Genomic DNA, 19,640 nt, shown 5'->3' on the forward strand with positions numbered 1-19,640 from the left:
TGAACACATCTGACCTACATTTTAAGAAATGCTAGATTTCTTTAACACATCATTCAGTCCAAACAATCCCCGCAGGCCCTGACCTCTGCTAGGAGGCAATTCTAGCCCTGTGTTCCTATTCTGAACCCTACACTGCAACAAAGCCCTATTGCGTAGGAAGCCTTAAGCCTGCAGGAAGAAGAGCATGTGCAGTGGAAAGCCGCGGCCGCTCCTACCTCGCAGTGATGCACCCTATGTGGAGCCCGGCAGAGGCGCAAAGAGTTGAGTCACAGGGCGAGTTTGCGGAAGAGACGCCGCCAGTCCTACACTTCAGTCCTCACGTAGAGAGACAGCAAATGCAGTCGGCTGAGACACACTAAATGATGTTGTCCAAACCCATGCTCTTGAACCCAAGTCGGCCAATTCCTAGCCTAGCGCTCTCTTTGTACTACGTCGATGTGGCTTCTCCTCTTCAGGGATCCCTTACGGATGGAGCAAATAGCAGGTTCCTTTCCCACATTTTGGCAGCAACAGCAGACTTGCTTAAAATTGTGCTTCCAAATAAATAAATAAGGGAGAGAGGCAGGGCAGAGAGAGAAAGAAAAGAAGTCATCTCCCTCCCCAAACTTCTGGAAAGTAAGAAAAACAAACCACTCCAAAAATATAAAACATCCTCAAAACCAAGAGGGTAACAAGAGCCTACAAACTGTGCGTTATGTGAGGCCTCCTCATCACTGAAGTGAGGTACTAAATATAGAACCAGAGGGCCCTCAAAAGATCTCCAAGGCCCTTAACCAACTCAAGCATCCAATCTGTAGGTTCTCTTCCTTTTCACTGGGGAGCCCCAGGGTGCAAAGGCCAAGAAGGAAGGCAGCTCCTGAGGCCAGCAGGAGCTCACTCCCCCAATGAGACTGACCTGAACTGGATAAAATATGGCCTGCAGGGTGGGGAGAGTCTCAGTGAAGAAGTGGTCCCAGACTTCAGCCAGAACCTCAATGCGATTTTCACCTACATGGGGGCGAAAAGATGGGAGGGAGAAAGAAAGACAAGCACTTGTCATTACTTGTAGGATCAGCCAAGAGATAGTTCCACATAAAATACACAGGTGCACATGCTGGAAAACTTGCAGCCAGGAGCTGTGAAAGTCCAGAGCGCAGGGCCGTGGTACTGCATGCTGGTCATCCCTGGCTAATGGCACCAGCTAGTCTCAGGGCAGAAATACACCTGGTCTCAGGAAGCTGGCGAAACTCACACCTCACTAGCAAGACTCTAAATGCAAGGAACAGCAATTGGGGTGGGGAAGGTGAGAGGGAGAGCACATTTCCAGTGTGTGGGATTGAGTGGGTGCTATGGTTTGGATGTGGTTTTTCCCTCGAGGGTTCACATGTAGGGAGTTTGGTCCCTCAGTGGCAATGTTAACAGGCAGAGGGACCTTTCAGAGGTAGAGCCTGGTGGAAGGCGGTTAGGTCATTGGGACAGTGCCTCAGGAGGGATTAATGCTTGTCTCATGTGAGGAGTTAATGAGTTATTTTATTGCAGTGTGGGCTGTTATAAATGAGGGAGCCTGGGGGCAGGCATTTGGCAGCATCCCAGTTCAGAGTGCCTGGCATCAAGTCCCGCCTCTGTTTCTGATCCAGCTTCCTGCTAATGAGTACCCTGGGAAGCAGCAGGCGATGGTTCAGGTAGCTGGGTCCTTGACACATCTATGCCCCTATGGGAGACACAGGCCCAGCTCCTGGCTTTGGCTTGACTCAGCCCTGGTTGTTGTGGGCATTTGTGGAGTGAACCAGGGGATAGATCTCTTGGTCTGTCTCTGCCTTTCAAATAAAATGAAAATAAGTAAATTTTTAAAAACTTTGAAAGAACAATATTGAGCCCTGATCTCCCTGCCTTCCTCCCTCCATGTGATCTCCTCTGCACACCACTGTGATGCCACCTGCCAGGAGGCCTTCACCAGAGGCTGAACCAATGGCGCTGCTCCATCCTGGACTCACAGCCTCCAAAACTGAGCTGAATGAACTTCATTTCCTTGTAAAGTACCCCAGCCTCAGTGATTTGGTTACAGCAATAGAAAATGGACTGATAACAGGTAGAAAGACTGGGTTGAAAATATGCAAATAGGACTTTCTATGCCGCAATCCAGAAAAGAAAGCCAAACTCTTAAGATCATATAATGGTCATCATCATGTGAGCGGTTCCAACACGATCAAGCACTGTGCTAAACTACTCATCTATAACATATCTCATGGATAGACTTTGTTACCCCATTTTATGGACTCAGGGAGGCCAAGCAACTGGCCCAAAGTCACAGAGCATAGATGGGATCCCAAAAGCCATGCTCTTGACCACCTTAATCCAGGAAGATCAGGTGCACAATTACAGACTGTTTCATTTACATACTACCTAAGATGTGGGCTCTATCTAAGGTTGAGCAGTCAGTTGAGAGAGGCAGAAAGAAGATAACTGGGAGAGAAGCACTGTCTAAAAGGCCATCTGCAAAACACAGGCCCAACCTCCTGATTCTGTGCTAACTCACACTTAGGATCAGGAAGCCCGAGCCACGGCCAAGAGCACACCTCCAGCGCAGAGCACAGAGGTCACCCACACCACCGGAAGGCTGTGCAAGGAACTCTGCACCTGCAGGAAAGGCACACAGCTGGCAGAGAGGAGCCTGCACCACAGCGGCTGTGTAATGACCTAGATAACAGAGCTGATTGGGCATTGTCTTCACTCATCCCAGGCAGAGAAACTGGGTCAGCCAAGATTAGACGCCCAGAGACATGTTTGCAAAACACTGCCAGTTCCACTGAATAAATCTTGAAAGATTCATTTAGCATCTTCTGTCGATTAATTTAATGGACAATAAAAGCAGTGGCTGGGGAGAGAACAAGGGCACTGACTAGTAGTGAGCAGGTCCAACAGTGAGCAGGTTTGGAAAGGTCAGAGTGAAATGCACTGGAGAAAATACAAGCCTGTGGTACCCTCTACTTTCCCTTGCAAAGCACTAGTTACACATTGTTGGAATTGCTTATTTACTTCCCTGTCTACTCAATAGAACAGTACTGAGTACACAGGCCTATCTTTCCTGCTCACTACTGTATTGCCACTGCTTAGCACACCGATAAACTGAATCTTTGAATGAGAGGCCGGCGCTGTAGCATAATAGGCTAAGCTTCTGCCTGTGGCGCTGGCATCCCATGTGGGAGCCAGTTCATGTCCCAGCTGCTCTTCTTCCTATCCAGCTCTCTGCTATGGCACTGGGAAAGCAGTAGAGATGGCCCAAGTCCTTGGGCCCCTGCACAGGCATGGGAGAACCAGAAGAAACTCCTGGCTTCTGGCTTTCGATTGGCCCAGCTCTGGCCATTGTGGCCATTTGGGGAGTGAACCAGCAGATAGAAGACCTTTCTCTCTGTCTTTCTCTGTCTGTAACTCTACCTCTCAAATAAATCTTTTTAAAATAATCTTTGAATGAATGAATGAATGGCAAAAACCAACTGTATAGGTTTTTGCAGATGCCAGGGTTGGTGGGTGGAGGGAGGTCCCATGTAACCCAAATATGAGACGGTATGGAGCAGGACCTCACAGTTGGTATAAATCTTAGGGTAAAGAAAAACTCCATACCTGGACTACACAGCCCGGGGGAGCTGTTTCCCTGTGTGTTCATCCTCTTTTGTATTCCCTCCAGCCTTTGGGCTCCAACTATGCAGATCTTAGCTCAGCCTTTCACGTTGGTCATCCTCCTTCCTGCCACAGGGCCTTTGTGTGTGCTAGTTCCTCTCCTGTGACTGCTCTTTCTCCTCTTTACCTAACACACTTCTGTTGTCTTTCTAGATTTAGCTCAAACTTCACTTCTACAGGAAAAATGCTCATATCTCTCTACTACGGATTATATTCTTAGTACTAATCCTGGTTACAACTTTATTTTTGGTGATTACTTGATTAACTCCTGTCTCCATTACCCATCTGTGAGCACCATGAGGCCTGTAGACCTATGATGGTTTTGCTCACCATTGTGTCCCCTATACCTATTACAATAACTGGATATAGCAAATAGCCAACAAATGTGTTACTGAATCATTCAACCAATCAATAACCATCCTCTTTCAAATGTAGGCTATGCAAGTTCACAGCTGGGAGGAGGTGGTGAAGTCAAAAGGCCCATCTTGGGGGCCAGCACTGTGGCACAGAGGGTTACGCCGCCACTTGCAATGTCAGTATGCCATATCAGGGTACCAGTTCAAGACCTGGCTGCTCTGCTTCCCATCCAGCTCCCTGCTAATTTGCCTGGGAAAACAGAGGAAGATTGCCAAGTATTTGGGACCTTGTAACCCACATGGGCACTTCATTGGAGTTCTTGGCTCCTGGCTTGACCTGGCCCAGCCCTGACCATCACAGCTATTTGGGAAATGAACCAGTGGATAGAAGATCTCCATCTCTCTCTCTCTCTCTCTCTCTCTCTCTCTGTCTCTCTTTCTCTCTCTACCTCTCTATCACTCTGCCTTTCAAATAAATAAAAAAAATTTTTTTAAAAAAAGCAGCATCTGAAAAGTTAGGTCATCTGGTAGCCTAAGAGAAGGCTGGCATCTGGAACATGTACTTCAAATGGGAAAAGGCTTCTCCATCTCCTTTGTGGATGGACATTTTCCTAAGCCTTCCACAGCCAAGACAGAGGCCCATCCCACCTAAAGGACAGAGAGTCTTACAAGTCAATGCTGGTGCCTATTTCCTCTCTTTCAATACCAAGGTAGAAAGCACATTAGCATGAGGTACTCCTTCCACCTGGCAGCAACAAGGGGCCTCCCAGGAACCTGGGTCTAATTGCTGGCAGCAAACTTCGGCAAGTCCTGGGGGTGCTGAGAAGCATTCAGAGAAGCATGTCAGAAGAGACCCAAACACACACACACACAAAGAGTAGCCCTGGGGAGGAAAGAGTTAAAGGAAACAGAGGACTTTACTTCTGGAGATAGCCCTGAAGGGGATTCAGCTCCCTACAAAGATAGAAGGAGTTGGAAGGAAGGTTGTAGATGACTGTCCTATAAAATTTGTCCTCTAATGTGCCACAGGAGTGGAGATCATCAGAAGTATATAGGTGGGTATAAGAAACTTCCTCAAGGTCAAGGTCACCAACCCTCCAGGAAAGATCACTGAAAAGAACACAGCACCTCCTGCCTACGAGGGAGCAGCGAATGAGTAAGAGTTGCCATCTGTTCTTTCTGCAGCCGTCAGGCAAGGGTGGACAAATATGTAAATACAAAAATAAACACATTGATAAAGTGGAGTTTGCTACATTTCCAAACTTTACTGGGTTTGTAGCTGCAAAATCCTTTTATCCAAACAAAATCCTTCTTGGTGTTCCACTGAAACAAACAAAAAAAGCAGAGATGTTCAAGTTGAAGATGGGGAAGTGCCTTACAGGTTCCCTGCATGCCTACCCACTGTGCAGCCAGGACCCTGACACCCAGAACTCTGGGGCTACAGAAAACCCATGGAGCACACCCATCCTGATGCTCTCCGACCATGGCTGTGGAGCAGAGGCGCAGCATCTTGGCCTATCTTTGTTCATCCGCTCTGTCTCCATTTCTGAGCTTTCACTCTGAATACATCTCCATTGAGGATCATATGAGTGAGACAGTCAACTTCCCTTTTAAGGGCATTTGAATCTCTGCTTTTCCACATTTCCAGGAGCTTGCAGTGACTCCCCCAGATGACTGACGTACAAATAATGTGGCCAGGGAAATTGTTTCCTTTCCCTCCCCTTGTCTGGGCAGCATCAGAAGAGCCACCAAGGTCCCAGTCAATGCAAGTCGCTGCAAAATAAGAGGCTTCCATTGACAGATGAATGGATAAAGAAAATGGTATATCCGGGGCCGATGTCGTGGTGCAGTAGGTTAACCTTCCGCCTGCGGCACCAGCATCCCATGTGGGATGCTTTAGTCCCAGCTGCTCCACTTCCAATCCAGCTCTCTGCTGTGGTCTGGGAAAGCAGTAGAAGATGGCCCAAGCCCTTGGTTCCCTGCACCCATGTGGGAGACCAGGAAGAAGCTCCAGGCTCCTGGCTTTGGATTGGCCAAGCTCCGACCATTGCAGCCAACTGGGGGAGTAAACCAACAGAAGGAAGATCTCTTTCTGTCTCTCCCTCTCACTGTCTGTAACTTTACCTCTCAAATTAAATAAAATCTTTAAAAAAAGAGAAAATGGTATATCCATGCAATGAAAAATCATTCAGCTTTAAAAAGGGGGGGGGGACCCTACCACATGCTATGTACCATTTGGATGAACTTTAGAGGACTTTATTTATGTGTGAAATCAGCCAGTAGGACAAATACTGTAAAGTTCCACTTATATGAGATACCTAGAGTAGTTGCAACTATGGAAACAGAAAGTGCAATGGTAGCTATCAGGGGCTGGGGGGAAGGAGACAGGTATGGAGTTTTAGATTTGCAAGATAAGGTTGAAATCTGTTACATGGGCATGTCAACATAGTTAGCACTACAGAACTGTAAAATGGCTAAAAGGGTACATTGTATGTTATATGCTTTTTATCATTATTTTTAAATGCTGAGGGTGTGGTTAGTGTGTATTTATCAGGTTGAAAAAATCACAGCATAGATATATTCAAGGGAGACAACCGATCCAGCAGAGTCTCCAACACCAAAATGTTAGTTTCAAGCCTCTATTCCTCCAACGGTTTGATGAGTAGTTACTGTGTGTCAAGCACTGCAACTTTCTAATGTCAGCTTTTCAAGTTTCTTTCTGCCTTGTGTTTCTAGGGGCCACTTTATAGAACGTTAGTGTCTTTCCCAGAAATGGGAAGGAAAAATGGGACTGGAAGCAGATTTGACTACAAACAGAGGTCATCAGGCTGGAAAAGAGTAGAAGGAACCAGCAGGCTTCCTACTGTGGGCCAGGTATCATGTTACACCATTTAAGTGCTTTATACTCCCTACAGCCTCTTGCCCATTTCATTACTTATTACTTTAAAAATACAAACAGGGGCCAGTGTTATGGCATAGCAGGTAAATGCTGGCATCACAGATGGGCACCATTTTTTATCTTGGCTGCTGTACTTCCAATCCAGCTCCCTGCTAGAGGACTGGGAAAGGAAGCAGAAGATGGCCCAAGTACTTGGGCTCTTGCCACACACGTGGGAGACTCGGAAGAAGCCATCTGGGGAGTGAATCAGTGAATGAAAGACCTCTCTTTTTCTCAGTCTCTTCCTCTCTCTGTAACTCGGACTTTTAAATAAATAAATAAATAAATAAATAAATAAATAAAACTGGGACTCAGAGAAACTGGTCATTTGGCAAAAATCACAAAAGACATAAATGGCAAGCTACAAGCAGACCTCACATTGGAGGCAGCTAAGGGAAACTTGGCAGTCATGGGTTGGGCAATTCTCACCTCCGGAGCCATCTCCACCTTCATTCCTTTATTTTCTATCCTGTCAGTCAGACTTGGAAATCATAACATGAGGAAATTTCTTTTTCTATCAAGTCATGCCCTGTTAAACAGGTGCCTGCTTATTAACCTAATGTCTCCCAAATGGAGAGGACTTCTTTGTCTTCTATCATCCTCCAAAATATTACAAAGGTGGAGGCCGGCGCTGTGGCACAGTAGATTAACCCTCATCCTGCAGCACTGGTATCCCATATGGGTGCCAGTTCTAGTCCCAGCTACCCCTGTTCCGATCCAGCTCTCTGCTACGGCCTGGGAGGGCAGTGGAAGATGGCCCAAGTGCTTGGGCCCCTGCATCCATGTGGGAGACCTGGAGGAAGCTCCTGGCTCCTAGCTTTGGATAGGCACAGCTCCGGCCTTTGTGGCCATCTGGGGAATGAACCAAGAGAAAGAAGGCCTTTCTCTCTCTCCCTCTCACTGTCTGTAACACTACCTCTCAAATAAATAAATAAAATCTTTAAAAAAAATATTACAAAGGCTAATAGGAAATGGCCTGGGGCATATCATGGCAGGAGCCACAGTATAACATCCCATCAATGGTGAGCACCAGGATATATCTCAGAATAGTCTTCCTTTGATAAGGTCTCCAACAAACTCCACCCCAATCCCACTTCATTTTCCAAACACAGTTCTGATATGTAAGGTCATGAGTGGCTGACCCAAAAAGTAGTGCTACTACCAAGTTGGAGAAGGAAGAGACGGGTGACTCACGTGTCTGGAGTCTGCCAGCTTTGGACAGAAGCATCTCAGCTGTGCAAACATCACAGACTGAGTCATGGAGGCCCCCGTCTATGAGGGCTGCCTGCTACTTGCCTTCACACATCTTGATCTTCTCCTCCACAAAGAACAGGCCTTTTGCGAGAAGCTGGTTCTGCCAAAAGAGAATGAAGAACACAAGAGTTGGGCAGCTGCAGAGTGCAAGTGATCAATCCCCTTCTGCTTCCAATGGACCAGGGTCCAGAGTTCCATGCACCTGTGTGCTCGTTGTGCCCCAGGTTTAACAAGTCTTTCATCATCTTGGGAGACCGAGGCCTCAGGAGAGTCAGAGAGATATTCCATACCCAAAGAGCTGGTGAGACAAAAGGCAAACTCAACTGGTCTCATCCCTCTAACCAGCAAAGAAGACACAGAGCAAGCTTGGCTGAACTCACTGCTATTCACATCTAATGTCCTTGAGACCCTGAATGATCTACATTCACACAAAAAAAATGGTAAATTATGCAAAAATGATTGATTTTTTAAAATATAAATTTAGAGCTTCTCACACCAGCATAAGAGAGACTGCATGCAAAATCTTAAGCAGCATGACAATGTGTCCATCACTGACTGAGTGTGTGGGAAAGCTGTGGAAAGACAGAGCAGTCAAGACCTCTTGTAACTGCAATGAACAACTGCTGAGTTTCTGTGTGTATCATCTCTAGTATACAATGTAACTCATTTAATTCCATCCTGATGGTTGGTGCTCTTGTCTTGCTTTACTGAGGTTCAGTGAAGAGACCTGACCACAGGAGGCAGAACAGATCTCTTTCCACTGCTTTGTTGCCTTCTAGGAAGTTTTCCCAGCCAGACTGCTTCCTTCCCTCGCAGGGATACAGCTGGCCCTTCAGATGCTCAGCATTAGTGACGATTGATGCTTTGCCACTCATAGGTCAGGATCAGATTACCAATGGCCCTCTTTGCAGGGGAGGAGGGGACAGAGTGTCCTACAGACAAACCTAACGCATTCCTCAGAATTTGCCTTTATAAAACCCTAAAACCCTGTTCCAGTGATAAAGAGAGCATGCAAAATAGACTGTCTAGAACTTGGATATCAGACAGATACTCTATTTCCAGCATGGCTGATATTTTTTTCCCACACTTACTATTTGACTCTTATTCTATTTCTTTTTAAATTTCTTTTTACTTTTACTGACACATAGTTACATATATTTATGTGGTACATTGTGACATTTCAACACATGCAGACAATATGGAATGATCACACTAGAGTAATTAGCACTTCATATCACCTCAAACAGTTTTTTGTATTGGGAACATTCGAAGTCCTATTAGCTATTCTGAAATATACTAGAGTACGCCAAAAAGTTCAGAAAACATAATTAAATATTTATTTTATGCAATAAAAAATTTAAAATTCATACATTTTTAATAATATGCATTTTCCAGGAACTTTTTTAAGACCCTTTGTACATGTGAATGTCTTGTACCAAAATGAACACATATTTTTAAAAAGTTATTTGAGAGACAGAGATCTTCCACCCACTGGTTTTCCCTTGATGCCCACAAGAACAGGGGCCATTTTGGGCTGAATCCAGCAACCAGAACACAATCTGGGTCTCCCAAGTGGGTGGCAGGAACCAACCCAAGTACTTGAGCCATTATCACCTGTTGCCTCCCAGGATATGCTTTGGCAGGAAGCTGGAATCCAGAGCAGAGCCCAGTATTGAACATAGGGACTCTGATGTGGGACATCAGAATGTTTTAACTGACATTTTAACTACTCAGCTAAATGCCCACTTCCTAATAAAATATTTTATATAAGGTACTGTCACATTTCTATGACAGACAACAAATAAACCAAATTTTGTAATTCTACTGAGAATTGCAAGATATGACCTAATTTGAAGATTTGGTTGTCATTGAGTTTCAGAATGGCAGATGAAACCTGAATCAAAGTTGGAGCAACATCGTATAGGAGTACAGCAACTTTATTAAAGAAAACAATCAATTCCGTCAAAAAGAATCACAGAGCAGACAGGCAGTTAAGATGATGCCCTACCCTTCCCTCGAGTTCCCAGCCAAGCAAATGCACCCCAGCAGTTTCTGGGTCAGACAGCAAGAGAACACCTTGGCTCCAAATGCAGGCCATGATGGTCTTGTGACAGCCACGCCAGGTGTGAGTGGATAACAGTGACTCCGCCTGAATGCCGCACAGCAGATTCCAGCTGTGCTCGGGGATCTCTGCCCTGGTCCCTCTCACCTGGTGCAGGTGAGGCTCTCAGAACGTGCCCTCAGCATCCCTTGCAAGGGGCTCCTTGACACCACCCTCTCCCCACCTCCAGTGTCAGTGCCAATGTCCCTGCCTTCTTCTAGAACTATTTACAAATGCTCCTTAAGATCAGATACCCCAGGTGCATCTCCAAATGTAAGAGCAATGCCCTTGGATGCAGTTCTCATCACTCTGTTCCGTCACTAGAATTATCTGTACCTCACAAGGTGCAGGAGAAAGTGGAAGCCCTGAGAGAATAAAAATCTAATCCCAGTTATAGCATGAGTTAATGACAGAAATGAATCCATGCTACACATCTGTTAGGATTTTAGGTCCTTCAGGTGGGGACCATTTCTTATTTTAGTACCCCAGCTCCTAGTACAGTGCCTAGAACATAGCAGTTACACATTATATACATAATATATAATACAAATATTTATATACAATATATTAATACTATAATATATATAGTCTATGTTAGTGATAAAGATAATTTTTAAATTTTTAACAAGATGTCTAATATAGGGTCCCCCAATCCACTGCCATTTTCTTCATTTGGTAAAAATTCCTTTGGCTTTTAAGGAAAAAACTTCAAAACTTGGACTAGAATCTCCTTCCTTCTGCTTTCTAAGGTTTCCTCTTTCTTGGTTTTTTCCCCCCCGGATGTGTGTGTTGTTGTCTTGGGTGGGGGGTTCATTTTAGATATTTTCAAGGAAAAGAAGTTATTCTTGTAGGATGAGAAACAATAAAGCAAGCATCTTATTAATTTCCCCACAATATGCAGCATGGAAATTCTGCATTTTAAACCAAAATAAAAAACTTGGGGTAAAAAGGGGCCTTAAGGATCATGAGTCTCGCCCCTCACCCCTGTCCTGTGGTCAAGGGCACTTGGTCACTCACAGTTTTGATGGCAGTTAAGGTAGACCCACTTTCCAAGAAGCTAAAGTCCCTTCAAACCCTTCCAGAAGATTCATAAACCACTAGGAGTTTTACAATTTTGGCTCTTCGCTTGCAGCTGAATAAACTGAGGCTAGAAGTAGGGTCTCCCTCCCCCAAATTCCAATAAAGCATGGGGGGGGTCTTAGACCCTCTGCTACTCTCTTATTTAGCACCTGCTTTCAGAGTAAGGAGTCTGGGGCAGCCTAGTGCCCAGCTCCCCTTTCTCTGAAGGATTCCCAGCCACACACTCAATGCAGCTATGCCATCTCATTTATTTGCCAACAATTTAACCACATCTTTGGCTTAGCTGTTGGGGCCCTCATGCCTCAAATGGAGCCAACCATCACCTCTGCAGGACTTCGCAGTCTCATGGGTGCCTGTGTTTCAAAGCATCCTGCCTTGCTCAGGGCCTGGCACCCTGCAATTTGGCGTAAGGCTCTTCAGCTTCCATCTTCAATTCTTTTTTTTTTTAATTTATTTGACAGAGTTAGACTGTGAGAGAGAGAGAGTGAGAGAGAAAGGTCTTCCGTTCATTGGTTCATCCCCCAAATGGCCGTTATGGCTGGAGCTGCACCGATCTGAAGCCAGGAGCTGGGTGCTTCCTCCAGGTCTCCCATGCGGGTGCAGGGGCCCAAGCACTTGGGCCATCCTCCACTGCCTCCCTGGGCCACAGCAGAGAGCTGGACTGGAAGAGGAGCAACTGGGACAGAATCCAGCACCCATATGGGATGCTGGTGCCGCAGGTGGAGGATTAACCAAGTGAGCCACAGCGCCGGCCCTCCATTTTCAATTCTTGATAATTTTACCTTTGCATTTCTTTTTGATAAGTTGATTCTGATTGGTCAATGAGCACACGCTGGAGGCCTGGAGCCTCAGATCCTCAGTGGTCCTGGTTCCTACCACAACCCTGGCAAGGTGTTCAGGCCCTGCTCTGCACCCCCTGGAGCCTGCACCGTACCTGGCCTCCACCTCCCAACCCTAATTCCCAGGATGATGTCATGGATTTCTTCGCAGGGGCATAGATGTTAGTCAAGAAGGTCAGGACTGAGCATGCACCCTGCAGCATCTTGGGGGAGAGGCATGGTGACAGCCATCCCTGCCCAGGCCTGTGGGGCATTTGCTGGCAACTCAGTGGGAACTTCTTGCCCAGGCCCAATCTGCCTGGCACACTGCAGAGGTTGCAATCTCTTGAGGGTTACCCACTTGCTGTGTGGTGCCATGGGAGGCTCATAGGGAAACTGACTTCATCCTCTGCCCCCAGCAAGGTCATGTTTGCATTTAGCCCTGAATCCTACAAATTACAATTCCCAGCCTGTCTGCTGTCCTTTCACCTACGGACATGCCAACTTGACATCTGCAGGGCTGATGCATGCTCAAATGTTTTGAGAGACAGGGAGGGAAGGAGAGGAGGAAGGAAGCTAGGCTAGACTTGGGTGCTATCTTGCCTTCCATGTCTTAGGAAGTGTCCATTCTTTCTGGGACATAGGCCACACATACTTCACAGTATTCCTGACAATGATGGACTCTGGAAGGTTCTGAAAAAAATGTTTGCTGCTGAGCAGTGGTGATGGAGCTGGATGGGAACAGAACTGGAGAAATCCGAGTTTCCTCTTGTCCCATGCCCTGCCTGATGGCACAGCCCTATCACTTCCCCAGCATGAAGCTTCAAACCAGCAAACAGCCACTTGCAACAATAGCCATGCAGGAAGTGACTTGGGACTTGGGAAGAAGTCCACTGTTACTGACTGCACCTTCCCCCAACCCCGCCCCTCAGTGAACTCATGTGGCCTCAACAGCCCTTCAATAAGGTGGTGGAGGAGCCTGCAAGTGAAAACAAAGCTGATGTTTCTGCTCTTTCTAAGACATAGAAAAATGGGCTGCAAACAGAAAAACGAGACTTTGTTGGAGAAAAATGCATTTGAGGATGCTTAAGGGAAGGTATCTGAGACCGCCCAGCCTTCTGAAAAGACCCAGCTATACACCCTTGCAATCACGGAAAGTGAGGTGGAGGAGGAAGGGGAGAGCAAAGGTGAGGGCAGAAGTTTGTGGTATGGAGCTGCTCGGCATTGTATTCTTCCTGCCAAGCGACACCTCCTCAGCTGCAGAAAATGGGTAGGGAAGAAGGCGAAAGGGCAGGGAGAATGATGTTGATCTCTCCTCCCAGAAGGAATCACCACCACACAGAGCAGGAATTGTGTATGTGCTAAGGCTGCTAATGCTTTAGCAATGATGACAGTGACAACAGTAAGCATGATGGTGACAGTGATGATGGTGATGACAGCACCCTGGATAGCAGAGCTCTTTATTGATTTGTACTGTGTCAGGCACTATATTATACTCTTTTCACACATTATCTCATTTTACCGTTAGCCACAAACCTATCTATCCCCTTTTCACAAAGGAAGAAACAGAGGCAACTAGTAAATGGAGACCAAATTTGTACCCAGGCTGGTTTGAATCCAAAGCCTATGCCCCTCCCCCCACAACCTGTGCATTATAGTCCTCTGGGTTACTTTAGGAATATTCATAAAAATACTAAGACACAAATAGCTCTCATTGTTGACTACTCACTTTATATACGTTACTTCACTTCAGAACCACATCAACCTGATGCACTAGGTACCATGATGACAACTAGACTACTACTAGGAAAACAGACTCAGAGAGGTGAAGCAATAAGCTTGTGGCCACACAGCTCATCTGTGTCCCAGCAAGGAGTGGGGTCCAGACCCAGCTGGCAGAAGGGCAGGTGCTTTGAGTCATCATGCTCTCCTGGCCTGAAGAGGCTTCCTGCATCCTTGCCCGTTAGAGAAACAGCTGGGACCCCTTTCAGTTCAGAGATTGGGGGCAGTTGGGTCAGCAACCTGAGGCCACGTAACTTGCTCCTTTCCATCCAGACAGGTTGTTTCTACTGTCAGCTACCCAACTTCAACCTCTCCAAAAGTACATTTCAGGGCTCCTCCCCTCTCCAATGTCTGGCAAGAGCAACACCTGGCCCCCAGGTGGATCCCACTCCCGAATGAGACTTTTTTTCCATGTCCCGGAGGGGCTTAGCAGCTGTGTTGCTCTGCCTCCCAAGAATAGCCAACAATTCCATGTGTTTCTGGTGAAATCAGTAATTTCAAAGGTTCTTGTTGTGTTGGCATGAACCCAGGTGTGGAAATCATGGGCCACCTCCATTTTTTTTCCCCTTCTGTGACTCTGAAAGTCTGACCATCATCTCTAACGAGGTCTATGTTTCCTGCGAACCTGGATGCCTTCCTAGACAAGCAGAAAATGTCTTACACACACAGTGTACTTCCAGGCCCAGAGAATGCCTAAAAAAAAAAAAAAAAAAAAAAAACCAGTCCTGGTAATGTGTGGATTTGATAAGAGCCCAATAGAGAAATCCCCTGACCAGAGATGAGGTGATTAGAATCTCGGAACTAATGCTAATTCTGCATTTTGCACCTTTTTAGCAATAACAAAGAGGGTGAACTTGGGCTTCTAAAAATTGTTTTATAAGGAGGCAAGAAAATAGTCTATGTCTGATTTGCTGGATCCTCAAAATCAAAAACAACAGCAATCAAAAATAACCCTGAAACTCCTCTCAGAGGGTTTTTCCAGGGAATGCCTTAAGGGCAGTTTAATATTTAAAGTATAATCCAAGAGAAAATTCTTCTGTGGCCAGGTGATTGCTGTTGTGTCATTTGTTCTACCTTTTCCTAACAGAACAATCTTAGACAAATAACCCCCTTCTGAGCTCAGCTGCAGCTTCTGTGACAGAGAGCTATATGATAATAGGATCTTCAGCATCCGTTGTCAGGAGGAATCTATGAGTGTAAAGCAATCTTGGGCTCGAGCGTGCATCAGGATCTTGGAGGACTGAGGATGGGGGTTGTGGTGCAGCAGGTTAAACCATCCTAAACCTTGGGACTCCTGCATTCCATACCAGAGTGCCTGGGGGAGTCTCTCCTCCACTTCTGATCCACCTTCCTTCTAATGCACACCCTGAGAGGCAGCAGGTGATGGCTCAAGCACACGGATCCATGCTACACACATGGGAGACCCAGATGTGGTTCCTGGCTCTGGCATGACCCAGTTCCAACTATTGTAGGCATTTGAGGAAGGAACCAATAGATGGAAGCGCTCACCCCACCCCTACTTTGCCTTTCAAATAAATAAAAATAAAATAAACATTAAGAATCAAAATAAACAAAAGAATCATGGGGGCCAGCATTTTGGCACAATGGGTTAAACTGCCACTTGCAACATATGAATTCACCCCATATGAGTGCAGGTTCAAGTTGTGGCTGCTCTGCCTCTGATCCAGCTCCCTGTTAATGCATCTGGGAAAGCAACAAAAGATGGCCCAAATGCTTGGGCCCCTGCACACATGTGGGAGACCTGGATGGAGCTCCTGGTTCCTGGCTTGGCCTGGTGAAGCCTTAGACACTGTGGCCATCTAAGGAGTGAACCATCAGATAGAAGAACTCTGTTTCTCTCTTTTCCTCCTTCTCTGTTACTTTGCCTTTCAAATAAATAAATAAACCCTTTTTTAAAAGTGTTCTATTTGCCACTGTACAAATGGGAGTTCAGTTCATATCATATTAAAAAAAATAATCATGGCATACCCATTACAGCAGGTTGTTGGGTTTCAGCCAGAGTTTCTAACTCAGTCTGAAGTAGGGCCTGAGAATGTGCACTTCAACACATTCCAGGTGACACTGAAGCTGTAGGTCCAGGGCCCACACTTTGAGAACGTCTGGCACTTACATACTTGACAATGTTAGCCATCATCACAATTTCTTTCTTCCTGATAGCCTTTTTTTTTTTTTTTTTTTGACAGGCAGAGTACACAGTAAGAGAGAGAGACAGAGAGAAAGGTCTCCTTTTGCCGTTGGTTCACCCTCCAATGGCCGCGGCAGCCGGCGCACCACGCTGATCTGATGGCAGGAGCCAGGTACTTATCCTGGTCTCCCATGGGGTGCAGGGACCAAGAACTTGGGCCATCCTCCACTACACTCCCTGGCCACAGCAGAGAGCTGCCCTGGAAGAGGGGCAACCGGGACAGAATCCGGCGCTCCAACCGGGACTAGAAGCCGGTGTGCCAGCGCCGCAAGGCAGAGGATTAGCCTAGTGAGCCGCGGCGCCGGCCCCTCCTGATAGCTCTTTAAAGAGCCACAGAAAAAGTTGCCTTTTCTCCCATAGTGAACAAAAATCTCCCAACTCTTCCAATTGATCTTTGTATCTGATGCCCACTGAATTGTTGAAGGTCTCTACTTATTTAAACAGCTCATTTCCAGCAAACTGGCTTTTACCATTCCTTGCCTAATCTACAAGAAATCATCCAGTCCCATAAATATTGTGTTCCTGAAAACATATACTCATGTGGAACAATCCACTTAGATGACATAAGAGGAATTTTGCTCCCATGAAGCTAAAAATGACTATAAAACCACTAATGACACCTCCTCTTTGGAGCTAATCTTCGGGTGATGTATTTTCAGAATTTTATACCTGTGTGCTCCTTCATTCACAATTGAATGTGCAACAACCTGAGTCCAGTGAGGATACAGATCTGTCCCTTCAGCATGTCTATTGATTTTCATCTTTATCTCAATTACAGTAAGATCTGTGGTTTTCCGTCTCAACACTCACTTCTCCATTTAGCTTCATAAAGGATGAGAAAATTACAATAAAAAGATCGAGATAATTGCACAAGATTCAAGTCATTGCCAAGGAGATTAAGTACAGCAAAGTTGCTGCAAGGTAACTGCCGATGGGCAGGCAGCGCCAACAGCAAGAGCCTGCCACATCCAGGCATTCTTCTCACAGCCCCTAATTCAGTACCACCCCGTCATCTCAGAGCAGCCAACAGGAGCTTCTCAGTCACCCCAGTCTTTTTTTTTTTAACTTTTATTTAATGAATATAAATTTCCAAAGTACAGAATATTGATTACAATGGCTTCCCCCCCATAACGTCCCTACCACCTGCAACCCTCCCCTTTCCCACTCCCTCTCCCCTTCCATTCATATCAAGATTCATTTTCGATTCTCTTTATATACAGAAGATCAGTTTAGCATACATTAAGTAAAGATTTCAACAGTTTGCTCCCACACAGAAACATAAAGTGAAAAATACTGTTTGAGTACTAGTTATAGCATTAGATCTCAATGTACAGCACACTAAGGACAAAGATCCTACATGAGGAGTAAGTGCACAGTGACTCCTGTTGTTAACAAATTGACACTCTTGTTTATGGCATCAGTAATCACCCTAGGCTCTTTTCATGAGTTGCCAAGGCTATGGAAGCCCCCTGAGTTCACTGACTCTGATCATTTTTAGACAAGGCCATGGTCAAAGTGGAAGTTCTCTCCTCCCTTCAGAGAAAGGTACCCCAGTCTTTAGCAATGACACACACTTCCTTTCTGTCCCGGCCCAACCCCAAATGCAAGACCTTCTTGCCTAAAAGCATTACTCTGTCTCCTACCCTTTGTCATCTCGTCAGAGCCTACCTTTGCTCATTCGCAGCCACTTTCGATACTGGACCCAGTTTTACCTTCAAGGTAAAGTCTGTGCAATTCCCCTTACTACCCACTATCCACCCAATTGCCTCTTTCTTCTGCTTTGGAAGTCCTGCCTAACACAGAAGCCCTCCTACACTAATCAAAGAAGAGCTGACACTTTTCTCCCCTACTCAGTTTGGGTTTGGAAATCACACAAGTTATCTTCACACTCTTCCTCTTCTTCTTCCCAGTTTACCATGAATTTTCACAATGCCGGTCTTTGATCCTAGAATGTGTATTTACACTGGACCTATTTTTAAGTCTTTGCCACCCATTGTGGTCTTCAGTTAATGCGACTGCTACATGTTACCTGTGTAGATACATCTACATCCCTGCACCATCTTCACCTTTAAACTCCATGCTGAGAGCCAGTGTTGTGGCACGGCAGGTTAAACCACCACTTACGATGCAAAATTCCCAGTTTGGATCCTAGTTGCTCCACTTCCAGTCCAGCTTCCTACTGAGGTGCCTGGGAGAGCAGCAGAAGATAGTCCAGTTCTTACACCCCTGCCACCCACGTGGAAGACTCAGAATGGAGTTCTGGGCTCTTGGCTGCAGCCTGGCCCAGTCCCAGTTGTTGTGGCCATTCAGAGAGTGAACCAGTGGGTGAGGATCTCTGTCCTTCCTTCTCTCTGTCACTCTGCCTTTCACATAAATCAGAATAAATCTTTAAATAATAATAAACTCTATGCTTGACCAGGACACTCCAGATATGCCTCTGCCTTCAGTTCTCTGCCATGTGCCATCAGCCCTTACCACTCCAATAATGAAGGAGCTACAGGAAGCTGCCTAAGGGGGCTGTTGTAGGTATGATCAGAAAATGGAACAATAAGTCTGAACACACACACACAGCCTCAGCAGCGGTGGTGGCCAACTTTCCTTTCTTCCTAGTACAAACTCATTCCGAGCCATTGACTCCTGGCTGAATTCCTCTATCAAGCAAAAGTCTAGTTCCACAGAAAGGAACTGAGCTTTCTGGACTTGAGGAAAGGCAGCCAGTGGCTACATGAGAGCAGGAAGTGCTATGTGCAACCCCTCCCTCAAACACCCCAACCTTCAGGATCCTAGCTAGGCCTCCAGAACATCTCTTATCATCAGCTTCAAAAGCTGCAAGGAACCAATTATCCCTCAAAGCTGACACCAGGATAGAGAGCTCCTCCTGGAAACCCCAATTTTCCTTCCAGGCACAACTTAAAACAGACAGAGGGAAAAGAAAAATCAATACTGGAAATGTCAGCACTTTCCCGGCCAGAGTCTTATGGAAACCTCCCCAGGCTCCTGTGGACCAAACAGACCATCTGCTTGCACAGACATAGGATAAGGCCCATTTTCCTGCCTGCCTGCCCTGCCTCACCTTAGGTCATTCTTGTTATTCCCCACTGAGGATATTCTTTCTTTGGATCTCACGATGAAAACATTCCCTGGCAAAAGCAGATCCGCAGAGACGGCTTTGCAAGTGGCGGGTTCTGACCTGAGGATCCAGGTTCCAGGAGGGGGACAGATGTTGGTGTTGAATGTGGATGCCTGGGCGTGGCCATCAGGCTGCAGAACCAGCTCTTTTTCAAGCTGTGCCTGGCACGTAGCTGTCTGAACCCAAGTCTTCCTCTAGTCACCTTCACAATTGGGACCATAGCAGCGCCAACTATATTATTCTTTGTATACTATTTTTCTTAAATAAATCCACTGTTTAAAAACATAGATATGTTTATAATGGAAACTATAGCAACAT

At 46.0% G+C, this 19,640-nt stretch overlaps 1 protein-coding gene across 23 annotated transcripts in view; it reads right to left on the minus strand.

Moving 5' to 3' along the window:
• The window catches only part of PRR5L (proline rich 5 like), a 199,814-nt gene that overhangs the window by 55,521 nt on the left and 124,653 nt on the right, over positions 1–19,640 (minus strand). For 19 of the 23 annotated variants that reach the window (XR_016217735.1, XM_070071463.2, XM_089309592.1 and 16 more), the window contains 2 exons: positions 8,248–8,305; positions 896–987 (listed from right to left, as the gene is read on the minus strand). Coding sequence is in view for 21 of the 23 variants with exons in the window: in XM_070071463.2 (XP_069927564.2) it covers positions 896–987; positions 8,248–8,305 (150 nt within the window). In the remaining 2 variants the exon portion in view is untranslated. Of the gene's footprint in view, positions 1–215; positions 534–895; positions 988–8,145; positions 8,306–19,640 lie in introns of all 23 variants that reach the window. The other 4 variants (XM_089309577.1, XM_089309579.1, XR_016217736.1 and 1 more) reach the window with 3 other exon arrangements.

Source organism: Oryctolagus cuniculus, chromosome 1 (genome assembly GCF_051225735.1).
Source record: "Oryctolagus cuniculus isolate XC-2025 breed Fujian yellow rabbit chromosome 1, ASM5122573v1, whole genome shotgun sequence".
Lineage (NCBI taxonomy): Eukaryota > Metazoa > Chordata > Mammalia > Lagomorpha > Leporidae > Oryctolagus > Oryctolagus cuniculus.